This window comes from Protomyctophum parallelum (assembly GCF_964188405.1).
Source record: "Protomyctophum parallelum genome assembly, chromosome: 22".
NCBI lineage: Eukaryota > Metazoa > Chordata > Actinopteri > Myctophiformes > Myctophidae > Protomyctophum > Protomyctophum parallelum.
Window position 1 is genome coordinate 26,543,387 of NC_139714.1, and position 17,500 is coordinate 26,560,886.

Sequence of the window (17,500 nt, forward strand, 5' to 3'; positions counted from 1 at the left end):
CCCGTGCTCATCATTCACATGGACCAGATGCTGTCACACACACACGCACACAGTCACACACACACGCGCGTGCACACACACTCTCTCTCTCTCTCTCTCTCTCTCTCTCTCTCTCTCACTCACTCACTCACTCACTCACTCACTCACTCACTCACTCACTCACTCACTCACTCACTCACTCACTCACACACACACACACACACACACACACACACACACACACACAAGATCTGTCACAGTCATGAACACTTCTTTGTTTTGGTGTGTGTTTTCGGGGAGCCCCGGAAATGCTTTGGCAATGTCTCAGATTTCATTTAGTCTTATAGTCACCTGGAACGTTTTAGTGTTTGTTAAGTCTAGTTTAAGTCGACTAAATGTCATGCGATTTTAGTCGACTAAATCTAGTTGATTTAGTCCACTAAATTCATTTTGGCGGGCCTTGATGCCGTCGTAATGGCTGATTTTACACTTGCTGTAAATAGCCGATAATAAGCTCACACGGTCTTGTAGATCGGCTATTTTCAGCATGCAACCAAGTGTTAAAATGACTTACTTAACCCATTCTGGTGTTGGCATCATGTTATGCTTTAGCTATTGAAAAATAGCAGATCTACAAGCTCCGAGCTTGTAGGTCTGCTATTTTTGAAAAATCGAAGAACGACTGACATTTTCAGAATCTGATCTCAGGTCAGAATGGGTTAAGAGATACTGAATCTCTTGTCTACTAGTCCCTTAACATTTTAGTCTAGTTTCTATTTGTTGACGAAATTGTCAATATTTTTAGTATTATAGTTTTAGTCATCATAGCTTAGTTTTCATTTAGTTTAGTTTTCATCGGTGGAAAAAGGTTGTCGACGAACATTTTTCGTTTAGAAATCAACACTGCTGGGTGTGGAAGGTTCTGCTAAACGCCTAAATGATGAATTCTTGTGACCCAAATGGACCTGCAAGAGAGCTTTAAGAAGGGTCCATCTTTTCGCGCTGGGAGTGAAAAAGAAAAAAAAAAAACACCACCGTGCGTTTTTGTGTGACAGCAGCCGTGCACACTCACCACATGCCCATACACCTAATGTGTGTGTGTGTGTGTGTGTGCGTGCACACCACACTCACCACATGCCCATACACGTGTGTGCTCCCCTGATGTGGAACACAAGCACCGCTGATAAAATGTTCAACGGCTAAATCCTGTTAGGAAACCACACTGACACACTTTGTTTATCTGATCTCCGTCTCCTCATCTTCTCTCTGGGTTATTTAATTTGCGTGTGTGTGCGCTTGTGTGTGTGAGTGTGTGTGTGTGCGCACGCTTGTCTGGGTGTGTGTGTGTCTGTGTGTGTGTGTGTGTGTGTGTGTGTGTGTGCGCGTGCTTGTCTGGGTGTCTGTCCGGAACTAATCTCATAATAATCAACTGTGACTGCGGTGACTGTGGCTCAGGAGGTAGAGCAGGTCGTCCAATGATCCCTGGGTCGGCGGTTCGAATCCCGGCTCCTCCTCCTCCTGTCCAGAGTAATCTAGTAAGAGAGTAATGACACTCCCGTTGACTCTCATTGTAACAATGGAATGCGGAAGTGCTCATTCTATCTCAATGGGATAGTTCCAGCCATAGGAGCAATGTTTGGAACTATCGCCCATAGGCACCCGCTTTGTCTCAATGAGATAGTTCCAATGTTAGTTTGAATGTAGTGAAAAAAAAATCAAAAGAACGACTGACATAGAAACATAGCTTTTTCAGAAAACTCTCATCTTCAAACAGACATTTTTAGAATCTGATCTCAGGTCAAAATCAGACTATGACTAAAACTTCAATCTAAATTTTGTCTGCCCAAAAACAACATTGGTCCTCTCAGAAGGCAGCGAGCGAGCCACAGCCTCACGTATCCATGTGCCCTGCACATCCACACGGCCCTGCTTCATTAGGCCTCTGAGCCTTATGTATCCATGTGCCCTGCACATCCACACGGCCCTGCTTCATTAGGCCTCTGAGCCTTACGTATCCATGTGCCCTGCACATCCACACGGCCCTGCTTCATTAGGCCTCTGAGCCTTACGTATCCATGTGCCCTGCACATCCACACGGCCCTGCTTCATTAGGCCTCTGAGCCTTACGTATCCATGTGCCCTGCACATCCACACGGCCCTGCTTCATTAGGCCTCTGAGCCTCACGTATCCATGTGCCCTGCACATCCACACGGCCCTGCTTCATTAGGCCTCTGAGCCTCACGTATCCATGTGCCCTGCACATCCACACGGCCCTGCTTCATTAGGCCTCTGAGCTTTAACCAGATCAGCTCCCGCTGAGATGAGACGGAAAGCGGCTCATGTTCCACACTTCTCACAGCGGAGACATCAAAGACCCCCCACGGCCCACCCCTCTTCTCCTCCCTGCCTGGGTCCGTGGGGGAGTTTGAACTCTCTCTCACACACACACAGACACACACACACACAGACACACACACACAGACACACACACACACAGACACACACACGCAAGCACACACGCACGCACGCACACACACGATGACATCAACATCTAAGGATAGACTGATTTGTGCTTTATTGGCAGAGTAGCCTACTAGGCTAAAAGTCGGACCTTAATGCCGTCATAATGACTTTTCTTTTCACTAGCAGATCTACAAGCGCTGCGACGCGTTGTGAGCTTGTAGATCTGCTATTTTCAGCATGCAACCAAGTGTAAAATGACTTATACTGGATCTCTTGTCCACTAGTCCCTTCCTAACATTTTACTCTAGTTTTTATTTGTTGACGAAATTGTCAGTATATTTAGTCTTCTTAGTTTTAAGACACACACGCACACACTCACACACGCACGAACGCACGCACACACACACGCGCGCACACGTGCACACACACACACACACACACACACACCGACATCAGGACTGTAGTACTTCACTAACGGGTGTATTCCATCCACTGTGTAGAAATGGCCCTGCTGCCTTGCGTGCCTGTGGCTATAACGAGCTGTGTGTGTGCGTGAGAGAGAGCGTGCGCGTGTGTGTGTGTGTGGTTACTGGCTAGTTAAGGGCAGTGGGGGGGGGGGGGGGGGGGGATAGGGGGGGTAGCGTAGCGGTCACACTCTCACACTGATTGATTTAATGAATCCAGGGCGTCCAGCTAATAATGCTGCACGCACTCGTCTCGTCATAGAGGAATGGCTGTGGAATTCCAAGAAGGACTGAGGTGCTGTGCGTGCGTGCGTGAATTTTACAATTTTAATTGGGGGGTCCCCGAGATAGAAATGCCATTAAACGGAGGGTCCGTACCGTAGACTAATGCATGTCAGTCAAACTGGGGGGGTTCCTTGAAATTAAACGGGTTGACTCACTGCTAGAGTCGTAAAAATCTTGTCTTATGGGGGTCCGCGGGGCTAATTAATTAGTGTTAATTTGGGGGTCCTTGGCACGAAAGAGTTTGGGAACCACAGATGTACTGATGATCAGGATCAATCAAGGGGCGGCGGTGGCTCAGGGGTAGTGTAGCTGGATGGTAACCGCAAGGTTCCCGGTTCGATCCCTGTGGGCTCCCCCAGAGTTAGTGTCAAAGTGTCCTTGAGCAAGACACTGAACCCCTGATTGTTCCTGATGTGCAGGTCGGTGCCTTGCATGGTTTCAGCTGCCATCGGTGTATGAATGTGTGTGTGTATGAATGGGTGAATGTAATGCATAATCTATGTAAAGCGCCTTGGATAACGGCGCTATATAAATGCACCATTTACCAACCCAGACAACACTCAGTCTCAGCCAGTAACATCCAGTGATTGGTGGTTGTGGACGGGGGAAGAAGAAGTAGGCTAACTCTGATCTGTAAAGTAAAAGTTACAATATATACAACCATTTAGAAGTAATAACAAGTCATGCATATAAAACAGAAGATTGTGTATCTGAAGGTGTCGGCCAGTTGAGTGAGCCTGGGCTCCGGGCACCAGCAGGCCCGGCCCGGGGCCCGGTTTGGGGCTCTGGAGCTCCGGGGACCAGCAGGCCCGGCCCGGGGCCCGGTTAGGGGCCCTGGAGCGCCGGGGACCAGCAGGCCCGGCCCGGTCCGGGGCCCGGTCCGGGGCTGCTTTGGCGGGGCTGTTTTTGTGGCATATCGTCGCCCGACTGCATTTCCTGTCTGTGTCACAGCTCACCCAACACCCCTTCCTGTCCCCTCAGCTGCGTGTGTGTGTGTGTGTGTGTGTGTGTGTGTGTGTGTGTGTGTGTGTGTGTGTGTGTGTGTGTGTGTGTGTGTGTGTGTGTGTGTGTGTGTGTGTGTGTGTGTGTGTGTGTGTGTGTGTGTGTGTGTGTGTGTGTGTGTGTGTGTGTGTGTGTGTGTGTGCGTGCGTGTGCGTGTGCCTGCCTGCCTTAAAACTAAGACTAAATATACTGACAATTTCGTCAACAAATAAAAGCTAGACTGAAATGTTAGGAATGGACTAGTGGACAAGAGATCCAGTATGAGTCATTTTACACTCTGTTCCATGCCGAGATGCAAGGCTACTCCGTGGTAGGAAATAATAATAAGTACAAGAGAATGGCAACACGACGACACGACTAGGGATGTCAGTAACGGATAGTTTCCCAACCGGTTACCCGTTAGGATTAACCGGTTCATTACCGGATAGTGGTTGATTTTTTTTCTTTTTTTAATAGGCTACCCCAAATGTAATATGCATGTATAGGCTACACAATTAAAGTTGGTAGACGAATGGCATACATTTATTTATGCTCCTTTTATAAAAGACAAACAAAAAAGCAACATTTAACAATATAAATAAATTGTTGTAGGCTTCTGGCTTAATCATCAATAAACAACGCATCGCATCTGCATGATGCATGCATCTGCGCGTCTACAGTACAGAGGTCCGCCGGTTCTAGTCCAACAAAACATAAATAAATCCAGTCCAGATCCGAGCAACCTATACCTATAAAGCCACTGGACGCATGGGCTAAGCCTTTTTTTTTATTATTAAGGAAGATCAGCATGCATGTCACCGTGTTCCGTTTGTTGACTTTTCGCTGACGAGAAAACCCTCAAACATCGATAGCACATGGCTAACTTTTGATAGCCGTAAGCCGTGCCAGTGTGGAGACGGATAGGAGGGCAGCGGCGGCTGTAAACGTTCTCCCTCCAGGCCAAATGGCCAATAATGGATTTAATAATGTAGGTCTCTGCATTGATACGGTCGACATGTGTTCATCTCGTCTCGCTGTCACTCGCTTACATTTTGACTACCGCAAAGCTACCGTTGTAACTTGTAGCCAACTAGCCATTGAAGTACAACAGAGAACGGGGACATTGAGTGGGCAGAAAACAGAGCCCGAGCGCTGTTCATGCAGCCTGGAGTGCGACAAGCTGGGCGGCGCAAATAGCAATTTTAGGCATGTGTGCAACATGACAACTGTTTTAAAGTATTGTACAGTGACAACTACAGTCTCTGTAATGTTTATGTTGTACTATTACTAAAAACGATCTAAAATAAAGGGATTTAAGATCAGAACACGCATTTATTATTATGCAAATTAACCGTTAAAGCTGATAAAAAATATCCGGATGTTTCTTAACGGTCGGCTAACCGGTTAACCGGTTAACCCCTGACATCCCTAGACACGACAGTAACTTGTAACTTAAATGTTTGTAAAAGAGCTCCCGACCGGATCATATATACAGACTTTTGAAACGGAGACCAGGCTTTCCTCCGAGGTAGTGGAAACTAAAGCCTGGTGAGGAGAGGTTACATGAACTAAAGCCTGGTGAGGAGAGGTTACATGCTAAACTAAAGCCTGGTGAGGAGAGGTTACATGCTAAACTAAAGCCTGGTGAGGAGAGGTTACATGCTAAACTAAAGCCTGGTGAGGAGAGGTTACATGCTGGATAGTTTAAACTAAAGCCTGGTGAGGAGAGGTTACATGCTGGATAGTTTAAACTAAAGCTGGTGAGGAGAGGTTACATGCTAAACTAAAGCCTGGTGAGGAGAGGTTACATGCTGGATAGTTTAAACTAAAGCCTGGTGAGGAGAGGTTACATGCTGGATAGTTTAAACTAAAGCTGGTGAGGAGAGGTTACATGCTGGATAGTTTAAACTAAAGCCTGGTGAGGAGAGGTTACATGCTAAACTAAAGCCTGGTGAGGAGAGGTTACATGCTGGATAGTTTAAACTAAAGCTGGTGAGGAGAGGTTACATGCTGGATAGTTTAAACTAAAGCCTGGTGAGGAGAGGTTACATGACTAAACTAAAGCCTGGTGAGGAGAGGTTACATGCTAAACTAAAGCCTGGTGAGGAGAGGTTACATGATGTTAAACTAAAGCCTGGTGAGGAGAGGTTACATGATGTTAAACTAAAGCCTGGTGAGGAGAGGTTACATGATGTTAAACTAAAGCCTGGTGAGGAGAGGTTACATGACTAAACTAAAGCCTGGTGAGGAGAGGTTACATGACTAAACTAAAGCCTGGTGAGGAGAGGTTACATGATGTTAAACTAAAGCCTGGTGAGGAGAGGTTACATGATGTTAAACTAAAGCCTGGTGAGGAGAGGTTACATGCTGGATAGTTTAAACTAAAGCCTGGTGAGGAGAGGTTACATGAACTAAAGCCTGGTGAGGAGAGGTTATATGAACTAAAGCCTGGTGAGGAGAGGTTACATGCTAAACTAAAGCCTGGTGAGGAGAGGTTACATGCTAAACTAAAGCCTGGTGAGGAGAGGTTACATGCTAAACTAAAGCCTGGTGAGGAGAGGTTACATGCTGGATAGTTTAAACTAAAGCCTGGTGAGGAGAGGTTACATCCTGGATAGTTTAAACTAAAGCCTGGTGAGGAGAGGTTACATGCTGGATAGTTTAAACTAAAGCCTGGTGAGGAGAGGTTACATGCTGGATAGTTTAAACTAAAGCCTGGTGAGGAGAGGTTACATGCTGGATAGTTTAAACTAAAGCCTGGTGAGGAGAGGTTACATGCTGGATAGTTTAAACTAAAGCCTGGTGAGGAGAGGTTACATGATGTTAAACTAAAGCCTGGTGAGGAGAGGTTACATGATGTTAAACTAAAGCCTGGTGAGGAGAGGTTACATGATGTTAAACTAAAGCCTGGTGAGGAGAGGTTACATGCTGGATAGTTTAAACTAAAGCCTGGTGAGGAGAGGTTACATGATGTTAAACTAAAGCCTGGTGAGGAGAGGTTACATGCTGGATAGTTTAAACTAAAGCCTGGTGAGGAGAGGTTACATGCTGGATAGTTTAAACTAAAGCCTGGTGAGGAGAGGTTACATGCTGGATAGTTTAAACTAAAGCCTGGTGAGGAGAGGTTACATGCTGGATAGTTTAAACTAAAGCCTGGTGAGGAGAGGTTACATCCTGGATAGTTTTCTTTTTGCAGATAAGTACAGTAAGCACGGGATGGGACCGAGGCTACGAGGTTACTCCGTGATGGGAAATAAACAAATATCGTTTTTAGTATTGGTTTACTATAATTAGATTAAGCCATTTTGACCTGAGATCAGATTCAAAAAATGTCTTCTACATCCTGACAGTTTTCTGAAAAAGCTATGTTTCTATGTCAGTCGATCTTCGATTTTTCAAAAATAGCAGACCTACAAGCTCGTAGTGGCGCGCTATGAGCTTGTAGATCTGCTATTTTTCAATAGCTAAAGCATAGCATAATGCTAACACCAAAAGGGGTTAATACACGATAATCAACACTAACACTTTAATTTAGAACACAGCCAAATGAAATCATAGTTGTTCAATCAATTATCCAATCAAAGCAAACGGCACAAACAATATTAGTTTTCCTCTTCTACAAAAAGTACAGTTACAGTCGCGTGTTGCCATTCTCTTGCAAGACGTCGGCAGTGTCGGTAGGCCAATCAGAGGCAGGCGGGGGCGTTACCATGTCTATGCTCAGACGTAGAAATAAATCACGCGGTGTTGCCGCGGTAACCCTCTGTACATTCCGTCCCGCTGCCTGAGGGGCCGGGCGTTGCCGCGGTAACAGGGAAGCTGGCCTGAGGCAAGGTGTTTCCTGCGACCTGCTGTGTGTGTGTGTTGACTCTGCTGTGTCAGCGCGTGCCACCGCGTGTGAGTGTGCGTGAAATGCGTGCACGTGTGAGCGCGCATTCATCCACTTTTAGTGCAGTGCAGTACAGGCTTGGGGAGGATGGGCAGGATGTTTAGGCCCGTCTCAAAAGATGCAAAACGATATTAATACTATATATCCAATTGACTTTTATACCACTTAAATGGTGTAAAAGATCGGTTTCTCCAGATCGGGTAAATTTGCCGATCACAGATGGACTCATTTTGAGTGAAAATCGGGGCCGATCGACAGCTGATGGATCGGACGATTCGGAGCATGTTGCAGTGTTGTTTTTGGCAGCATATTTCTATTTTAGTTTTAGTCGTTTTAGTCTCTTGAATAGTGTTCACTTCGTTTTAGTCACCTGGAATGTTTTTTTAGTGCTAGCTCTAGTTGTAGCTGCGACGCGTTGTGAGCTTGTAGATCTGCTATTTTCAGCATGCAACAAAGTGTAAAATGGCTTATACTGGATCTCTTGTCCACTAGTCCCCTTCCTAATATTTTAGTCTTTAGTTTTTATTTGTTGACGAAATTGTCAGTCTATCTAGTCAGTTTTTATTTAGTTTTTATGTCGTTTTTGTCAGTGGAAAAAGGTAGTTTCAGTCGACGAAAACAACACTGAGCTCTGTTATGGTTCTTCTCCGCGTGTAATTATTGGCGAATGATGTATTATTATTAGGTGTGATTAATTATTTTATTTAATTAGTATCCATGCATTATTCATGTGTTTTGTATCGTGCGCTGCGCTGCGGTGCGGAGACAGGCAGCCGTCCTCATCGGCTTATGAATATTGGATTAAAAGGAATGCTACTTTATTCATGACCGTGTCTATTTTCTGCCTCGTTCAGGAGAGCACTTGAGCCGTGAGGGGACTCTGAAATCCCCCACCAGGCTTCTAGATCACACACACGCACGCACGCACGCATGCACACACACACATACACACACACAACCATGGGCACGCACGCACGCACACACACACACACACAACGCATTCGTTCGTTCATACAAACAACCGTCTGGCTGTTTGTTGTTTGTGTATTTATTAGTACAGTGATGTTGACTTTTGTCCTTCTGCGTCTGAACTATAGGGCTTTAAGCAACTATTCCACTATAGAGGGTATGTGCGTACCTGCGTACCTGGACGTCCCACTGAGTGGCAAAAAAGCCCATTCATCCAAACAGAAAAGTCCTGTCTGTGTCTGATTGCATTAAACAATGTCAACCGTTTGGCTGCCACCTGCTGGACGCAAAGCCAACTTCTGACTGCCACGGTCTGTGGGGAAGATTTAGAGGCTGCGCACGCAGCACAGAAACGGATGTTGTGGGCATCCATCTTGTGCTAAACAAATAGCGTCAATGCTAGCGAGCTAAAGTATAGCCATCCTTGCTCTAGAAAGCACCAATGTTTCCATCTAGACCACCGGATAATCAGCAAAGACCTCCGAACATCGCGCTAATTGACCAAACCATGGAGAGATCCGTAGATTAGGAGTTATTCAGCTTTTAGTCTGCCTGTATAATGGCAACGCGCATGCGCAATCCGGTCTAGGTACGCTAAAGAAGGAAAGGCCGACCCAAAATAATAATGGAAAAATAGTTCTCAGCGTCACGGATTGATATCCATAATAAAGCTAATCTGACGGAGCATTCCGACACGAGCGGAAGGTTATTACAGACCTTATGGCGGAGCATTGTGTTAAACTCACCAACATTGCAGCTGTACGAAAAGCTTGAATTATATCCTCTTTCTATCTGCAAAGTTTTTGTTTCCTACAAATCCACCACAGAAACGTTACGAGCTATACTTTCTGTCAAGAAATGTCCTGCATTTGATTATTTTTCTAAGTGTCAGAGTTTGGAAGTGCTTGTTTTCAACAACACAACATTTTGCTGCCTCCTGCATTATGTGACATTTAGAAACAGGTGACACACAGGACGGTTGAGTGATTTCCAACGAGCGCTTCCAAACTCCAACACTCCACGCTGCTCAATGTTCTGCCACTCAGTCTAGGTGGCGCGCTACGAGCTTGTAGGTCTGCTATTTTGTGAAAATGTGCCTCAAATTTGGAATATTCCGAGGGTCCCTGACTAGAACAACATATTTTCAGATGGGGGGGGGGGGGTCTCGGAGGCCAATTACAGATCATTTTTTGGGTCCTTGACATGAAATATTGAGTGATATAGGCCTAGAAACATAGGTGTTTCAGGAAACTTAGAAGACCTTTTTTTCAGGCCTAAATGGGTTAACCCATTCTGACCTGAGATCAGATTCATACGAGGTTTCCGCCGGACACACACTGGTCTGATTAACCCATTCTGACCTGAGATCAGATTCTAAAAATGTCAGTCGTTCTTCGATTTTTCAAAAAATAGCAGACCTACAAGCTCGTATCGCGCCACTCGGTGGCGCGATATGAGCTTGTAGATCTGCTATTTTTAAATAGCTAAAGCACGACATGATGCCGACACCAAAATGGGTGCCCGCACTGCCCGGTCAGAATGGGTTAATGTGTCTTGTGTCCTGTAGTCTGAACCCTGAATGTGTCCTGTAGTCTGAACCCTGAATGTGTCCTGTAGTCTGAACCCTGAATGTGTCCTGTAGTCTGAACCCTGAATGTGTCCTGTAGTGTGAACCCTGAATGTGTCCTGTAGTGTGAACCCTGAATGTGTCCTGTAGTCTGAACCCTGAATGTGTCCTGTAGTCTGAACCCTGAATGTGTCCTGTAGTCTGAACCCTGAACGTGTCCTGTAGTCTGAACCCTGAATGTGTCCTGTAGTCTGAACCCTGAATGTGTCCTGTAGTCTGAACCCTGAATGTGTCCTGTAGTCTGAACCCTGAATGTGTCCTGTAGTCTGAACCCTGAATGTGTCCTGTAGTCTGAACCCTGAATGTGTCCTGTCTCCTGTGCAGGCCGCGCAGCGTCGCCCTGAGATGGAGAAGATGAAGAGGCTGAAGCGCCGTCTGTCTCTGACGCTCCGCTCCAGCCACAGCGTGGACGAATCCCTGTCGGAGCTGGCCGAGCAGATGACCATCGAGGACGGAGGCTCCAAGGATAACGGTCAGTGTGCGTGCGCGCGTGTGTGTGTGCGTGTGCGTATGCGTGTGTGTGTGCGTGTGTGTGTGTGTGTGTGTGTGTGTGTGTGTGTGTGCGTGTGCGTGTGTGTGCGTGTGTGTGCGCGCGCATGTTATGCTTCTGCTAGAAGCGTTTTGCACAGTGGTGGAAAGTAATTAAGTACATTTACTTAAGTATACTGTGTACTGAATTACTTGGTATTTGTACTTTCAACTTTTGGTCCATTTTGAAGCCAATACTTTTGTACTTTTACGCAGAAGTAATGTTTTAGTTCCAGACTATTTACTTGTAACAGAGTATGTCTTCTAACTTGTAGTATTGGTATCTGTATTTAATCAACCCATTTTGGGTGTTAGCATTATGTTATGCTTTAGCTATTGAAAAATAGCAGATCTACAAGCTCATAGCGCGCCACCGAGTGGCGCGCTACAAGTTTGTAGGTCTGCTATTTTTGAAAAATCAAAGAATGACTGACATAGAAACATAGCTTTTTCAGAAAACTGTCAGGATGTAGAACACATTTTTTAGAATCTGATCTCAGGTCAAAATGGGTTAATTAAAACATTTCTTTCCACCAGTGGGTGACATCATGGTTTGCATCAGTGTTAACCAAACTAACCAGATTATGTGAGAGAAATTAGCAAACCGAGCAGGTCTAGGAAAACGATCGTGATCCGGTCTAGGTGTGGTTTAGACCGGTGTGATCCGGTCTAGGTGTGGTTTAGACCGGTGTGATCCGGGTCTAGGTGTGGTTTAGACCGGTGTGATCCGGTTCTAGGTGTGGTTTAGACCGGTGTGATCCGGTCTAGGTGTGGTTTAGACCGGTGTGATCCGGTCTAGGTGTGGTTTAGACCGGTGTGATCCGGTTCTAGGTGTGGTTTAGACCGCTGTGATCCGGTCTAGGTGTGGTTTAACGGTCTAGGTGTGGTTTAGACCGGTGTGATCCGGTTCTAGGTGTGGTTTAGACCGGTGTGATCCGGTCTAGGTGTGGTTTAGACCGGTGTGATCCGGGTCTAGGTGTGGTTTAGACCGGTGTGATCCGGTCTAGGTGTGGTTTAGACCGGTGTGATCCGGTTCTAGGTGTGGTTTAGACCGGTGTGATCCGGTTCTAGGTGTGGTTTAGACCGGTGTGATCCGGTCTAGGTGTGGTTTAGACCGGTGTGATCCGGTCTAGGTGTGGTTTAGACCGGTGTGATCCGGTCTAGGTGTGGTTTAGACCGGTGTGATCCGGTCTAGGTGTGGTTTAGACCGGTGTGATCCGGTTCTAGGTGTGGTTTAGACCGGTGTGATCCGGTCTAGGTGTGGTTTAGACCGGTGTGATCCGGTCTAGGTGTGGTTTAGACCGGTGTGATCAGGTCTAGGTGTGGTTTAGACCGGTGTGATCCGGTCTAGGTGTGGTTTAGACCGGTGTGATCCGGTCTAGGTGTGGTTTAGACCGGTGTGATCCGGTCTAGGTGTGGTTTAGACCGGTGTGATCCGGTCTAGGTGTGGTTTAGACCGCTGTGATCCGGTCTAGGTGTGGTTTAGACCGGTGTGATCCGGTCTAGGTGTGGTTTAGACCGCTGTGATCCGGTCTAGGTGTGGTTTAGACCGGTGTGATCCGGTTCTAGGTGTGGTTTAGACCGGTGTGATCCGGTCTAGGTGTGGTTTAGACCAGTGTGATCCGGTCTAGGTGTGGTTTAGACCGGTGTGATCCGGTTCTAGGTGTGGTTTAGACCGGTGTGATCCGGTTCTAGGTGTGGTTTAGACCAGTGTGATCCGGTCTAGGTGTGGTTTAGCCTGGTGTGATCCGGTCCAGGTGTGGTTTAGACCGCTGTGATCCGGTCTAGGTGTGGTTTAGACCGGTGTGATCCGTTCTAGGTGTGGTTTAGACCGGTGTGATCCGGTCTAGGTGTGGTTTAGACCGCTGTGATCCGGTCTAGGTGTGGTTTAGACCGGTGTGATCCGGTCTAGGTGTGGTTTAGACCGCTGTGATCCGGTCTAGGTGTGGTTTAGACCGGTGTGATCCGGTTCTAGGTGTGGTTTAGACCGGTGTGATCCGGTCTAGGTGTGGTTTAGACCAGTGTGATCCGGTCTAGGTGTGGTTTAGACCGGTGTGATCCAGTCTAGGTGTGGTTTAGACCGCTGTGATCCGGTTCTAGGTGTGGTTTAGACCGGTGTGATCCGGTCTAGGTGTGGTTTAGACCCCCCCCCCCCCCCCCCCCCAAAAAATGCAAACCGCAACTTCCAATTTTTAAAAGTCACTTTATAGAAAAAGAAGCCCAATGGCAACAGTGTTTTGTACGACTACCTCATCAGAGTATAGCACCCTACGAGCTTGTAGATCTGCTATTTTTTTCAATAGCTAAAGTATAAACATAATGCTTAAAAAAACCCACCAAAAGGGGTTCCTGTCCAGAGCAGGTCAAATCGCGCTCTGTTATAAATGTTTAGTATGGGTCCCCAGCATGTAGAAACTGATGTTATAAATGTTTAGTATGGGTCCCCAGCATGTAGAAACTGATGTTATAAATGTTGAGTATGGGTCCCCAGCATGTAGAAACTACCGGATGCTAACTTGCATTATGTTGAGCAACTTTCATAATTGGCATAATATGTGACCATACCATTAACACAACCTATAGAAGGCAAAATATTCAAAATGTCATCATGCTTTATGTAGCATGTGACATGTCAAACTAGGGGGTTTTCATGATGCTGAATCCATTCCAAGAATTAGTTTTGCAAAAAATCACTCATTGGACTAAAAACGGCCACTGCCGACGTCACATAATGTGATGATGTCAGTACAATTGGGCAAGTGGTCAGTCAGTATATCATATGGATATTTATATTGACATTGTCATAGATTGACCCATAAACCTCACTGAGGGTCATTGTGTGTGTGTGTGTGGCAGTGGTGTTGTTTGGCAGCAAATTTAGATTTTGGTTTTAGTCATAGTCTCTTGAATAGTTTTCATTAAATGAAAACTATATATATTTAGTTTTAGTCACCTGGAATCTTTTAGTGTTGTTGCTGTAGTTTTAGTTGATTTAGTCGACTGAAATGTATTTTGGCGGGCCTTGAAGCCGTCGTAATGACTGATTTTACACTTGCTGAAAATAGCCGATCTACAAGCTCACAATGTGTCGCAGCGCAACGCATTGTGAGCTTGTAGATCAGGCTATTTTCAGCATGCAACCAAGTGCAAAATGACTTATACTGGATCTCTGACATTTTAGTCTAGTTTTTATTGAAAATGTCAATAGATTTAGTCTCAGTGAAAAAAGCTAGTCGACGAACATTTTTCGTCTTAGTTTTAGTCGACGAAATCAACACTGTGTGTGTGTGTGTGTGTGTGTGTGTTTGGTCTGTGTCCTCAGAGCATATCAAAATAAAGGGTAGTGCAGTGATGAAGGCTGGATAGCCGAAACGTTTGTCCATTAAAAAAAAAAAACTGGACAAACGTTTCGGCTATCCAGCCTTCTTCATCAGTGCATAGTCCATTTGTTCAAATATGAAATAAACTATATTTGAACTGCAGTCTTGGTGTGTGCGACCCACTACCCTTTATTTTGACATGTTTTGGACGGGTGACGCACCTCTAGTCAGAGCGCGGTGGTCACCTCTAGTCAGATCGCGGTGGTCACCTATAGTCAGAGCACGGTGGTCACCTATAGTCAGAGCGCGGTGGTCACCTATAGTCAGAGCACGGTGGTCACCTATAGTCAGAGCGCGGTGGTCACCTATAGTCAGAGCGCGGTGGTCACCTATAGTCAGAGCACGGTGGTCACCTATAGTCAGAGCACGGTGGTCACCTATAGTCAGAGCGCGGTGGTCACCTATAGTCAGAGCGCGGTGGTCACCTATAGTCAGAGCGCGGTGGTCACCTATAGGCAGAGCGCGGTGGTCACCTATAGTCAGAGTGCGGTGGTCACCTATAGTCAGAGCGCGGTGGTCACCTATAGTCAGAGCACGGTGGTCACCTATAGTCAGAGCGCGGTGGTCACCTATAGTCAGAGTGCGGTGGTCACCTATAGTCAGAGCACGGTGGTCACCTACAGTCAGAGCGCGGTGGTCACCTATAGTCAGAGCGCGGTGGTCACCTATAGTCAGAGCGCGGTGGTCACCTATAGTCAGAGCGCGGTGGTCACCTATAGTCAGAGCGCGGTGGTCACCTATAGTCAGAGCGCGGTGGTCACCTATAGTCAGAGCGCGGTGGTCACCTATAGTCAGAGCGCGGTGGTCACCTATAGTCAGAGCGCGGTGGTCACCTATAGTCAGAGTGCGGTGGTCACCTATAGTCAGAGCGCGGTGGTCACCTATAGTCAGAGCGCGGTGGTCACCTATAGTCAGAGTGCGGTGGTCACCTATAGTCAGAGTGCGGTGGTCACCTATAGTCAGAGCGCGGTGGTCACCTACAGTCAGATCGCGGTGGTCACCTATAGTCAGAGCGCGGTGGTCACCTATAGTCAGAGCGCGGTGGTCACCTATAGTCAGAGCGCGGTGGTCACCTACAGTCAGATCGCGGTGGTCACCTATAGTCAGAGCGCGGTGGTCACCTATAGTCAGAGTGCGGTGGTCACCTATAGTCAGAGTGCGGTGGTCACCTATAGTCAGAGTGCGGTGGTCACCTATAGTCAGAGCGCGGTGGTCACCTATAGTCAGAGCGCGGTGGTCACCTATAGTCAGAGCGCGGTGGTCACCTATAGTCAGAGCGCGGTGGTCACCTATAGTCAGATCGCGGTGGTCACCTATAGTCAGAGCGCGGTGGTCACCTATAGTCAGAGCGCGGTGGTCACCTATAGTCAAAGCGCGGTGGTCACCTATAGTCAGAGCGCGGTGGTCACCTACAGTCAGAGCGCGGTGGTCACCTATAGTCAGAGCGCGGTGGTCACCTATAGTCAGAGCGCGGTGGTCACCTATAGTCAGAGCGCGGTGGTCACCTATAGTCAGAGCGCGGTGGTCACCTATAGTCAGAGCGCGGTGGTCACCTATAGTCAGAGCGCGGTGGTCACCTATAGTCAGAGCGCGGTGGTCACCTATAGTCAGAGCGCGGTGGTCACCTATAGTCAGAGCGCGGTGGTCACCTATAGTCAGAGCGCGGTGGTCACCTATAGTCAGAGCGCGGTGGTCACCTATAGTCAAAGCGCGGTGGTCACCTATAGTCAGAGCGCGGTGGTCACCTATAGTCAAAGCGCGGTGGTCACCTACAGTCAGAGCGCGGTGGTCACCTATAGTCAGAGCGCGGTGGTCACATGAAGATTGATCTGTGTCCCCAGAGCCCATGGTGAGGAACGGCCGCCCCCCCACCTCGTCCCACAGCATGCACTCCTTCCTCCACCAATACACCGGCTCCTTCAAGAAGACCCCCCTCCGCCGACCCCACAGTGTCATCGGGGGCAGCCTGGGGTCCTTCATGGCCCTGCCCCGCAACGGGAGCCGCCTGGGTGAGACCCGCACGCACACACACACACACACACACACACACACACAGCCGCCTGGGTGATGCCCGCACGCACACACACACACACACACACACATACAGTACATACTGTGGCCGAACGGTTTGCGGAGCAGTCTTGATATCGGAAGGTCGCTAGTTCGTATCCCCGGACCGGTACGTTAAAATTACCACCGCTGAAGTGCCCTTGAGCAAGACATTGAACCCCTACCATGAAATGTTCTATGAGCAGGGCCTGGCTGTAAACAAGTTATTGAGCTTAGTCCAGTTACCCTGGGTAAACATGGTACCTTTCCTTTCCTTAGTCCAGTTACCCTGGGTAAACATAGTACCTTTCCTTTCCTTAGTCCAGTTACCCTGGGTAAACATAGTACCTTTCCTTTCCTTAGTCCAGTTACCCTGGGTAAACATAGTACCTTTCCTTTCCTTAGTCCAGTTACCCTGGGTAAACATAGTACCTTTCCTTTCCTTAGTCCAGTTACCCTGCGTAAACATAGTACCTTTCCTTTCCTTAGTCCAGTTACCCTGGGTAAACATGGTACCTTTCCTTTCCTTACACACACGCACATATACATACACGCACGCAGCGCACATATACATTCACGCATGCACACTCACACACACGCCAGCCAGGGACCTCCCCAGAAGCTAAAGATTTGAGTTATAAAATAATATATATTCAAAGATTTGAGGCACATTTTCACGATTTTTCAAAAAACAGCAGACCTACAAGCTCATAGCGCGCCACCGAGTGGCGTGCTATGAGCTTGTAGGTCTGCTATTTTTTCAATAGCTAAAGCATAACATAGTGCTAACACACATACACACACACAGGCACACACAAACACACACAAGGAAGTTGGCGGTGGGAAAGCAGATGGCGGCTAGGAACAAACAGGAAGCGTGACACA

The 17,500-nt window shown here is 47.3% G+C and overlaps 1 protein-coding gene across 1 annotated transcript in view; it reads left to right on the plus strand.

The window, feature by feature from the left end:
- The window catches only part of cdk17 (cyclin dependent kinase 17), a 61,035-nt gene that overhangs the window by 22,984 nt on the left and 20,551 nt on the right, over window positions 1-17,500 (plus strand). Inside the window, exons 2-3 of the mRNA XM_083757497.1 lie at window positions 10,983-11,130; window positions 16,408-16,575. Of these exons, the coding sequence (XP_083613623.1) occupies window positions 11,004-11,130; window positions 16,408-16,575 (295 nt within the window). The 5' untranslated portion in view covers window positions 10,983-11,003. The remainder of the gene's footprint in view (window positions 1-10,982; window positions 11,131-16,407; window positions 16,576-17,500) is intronic.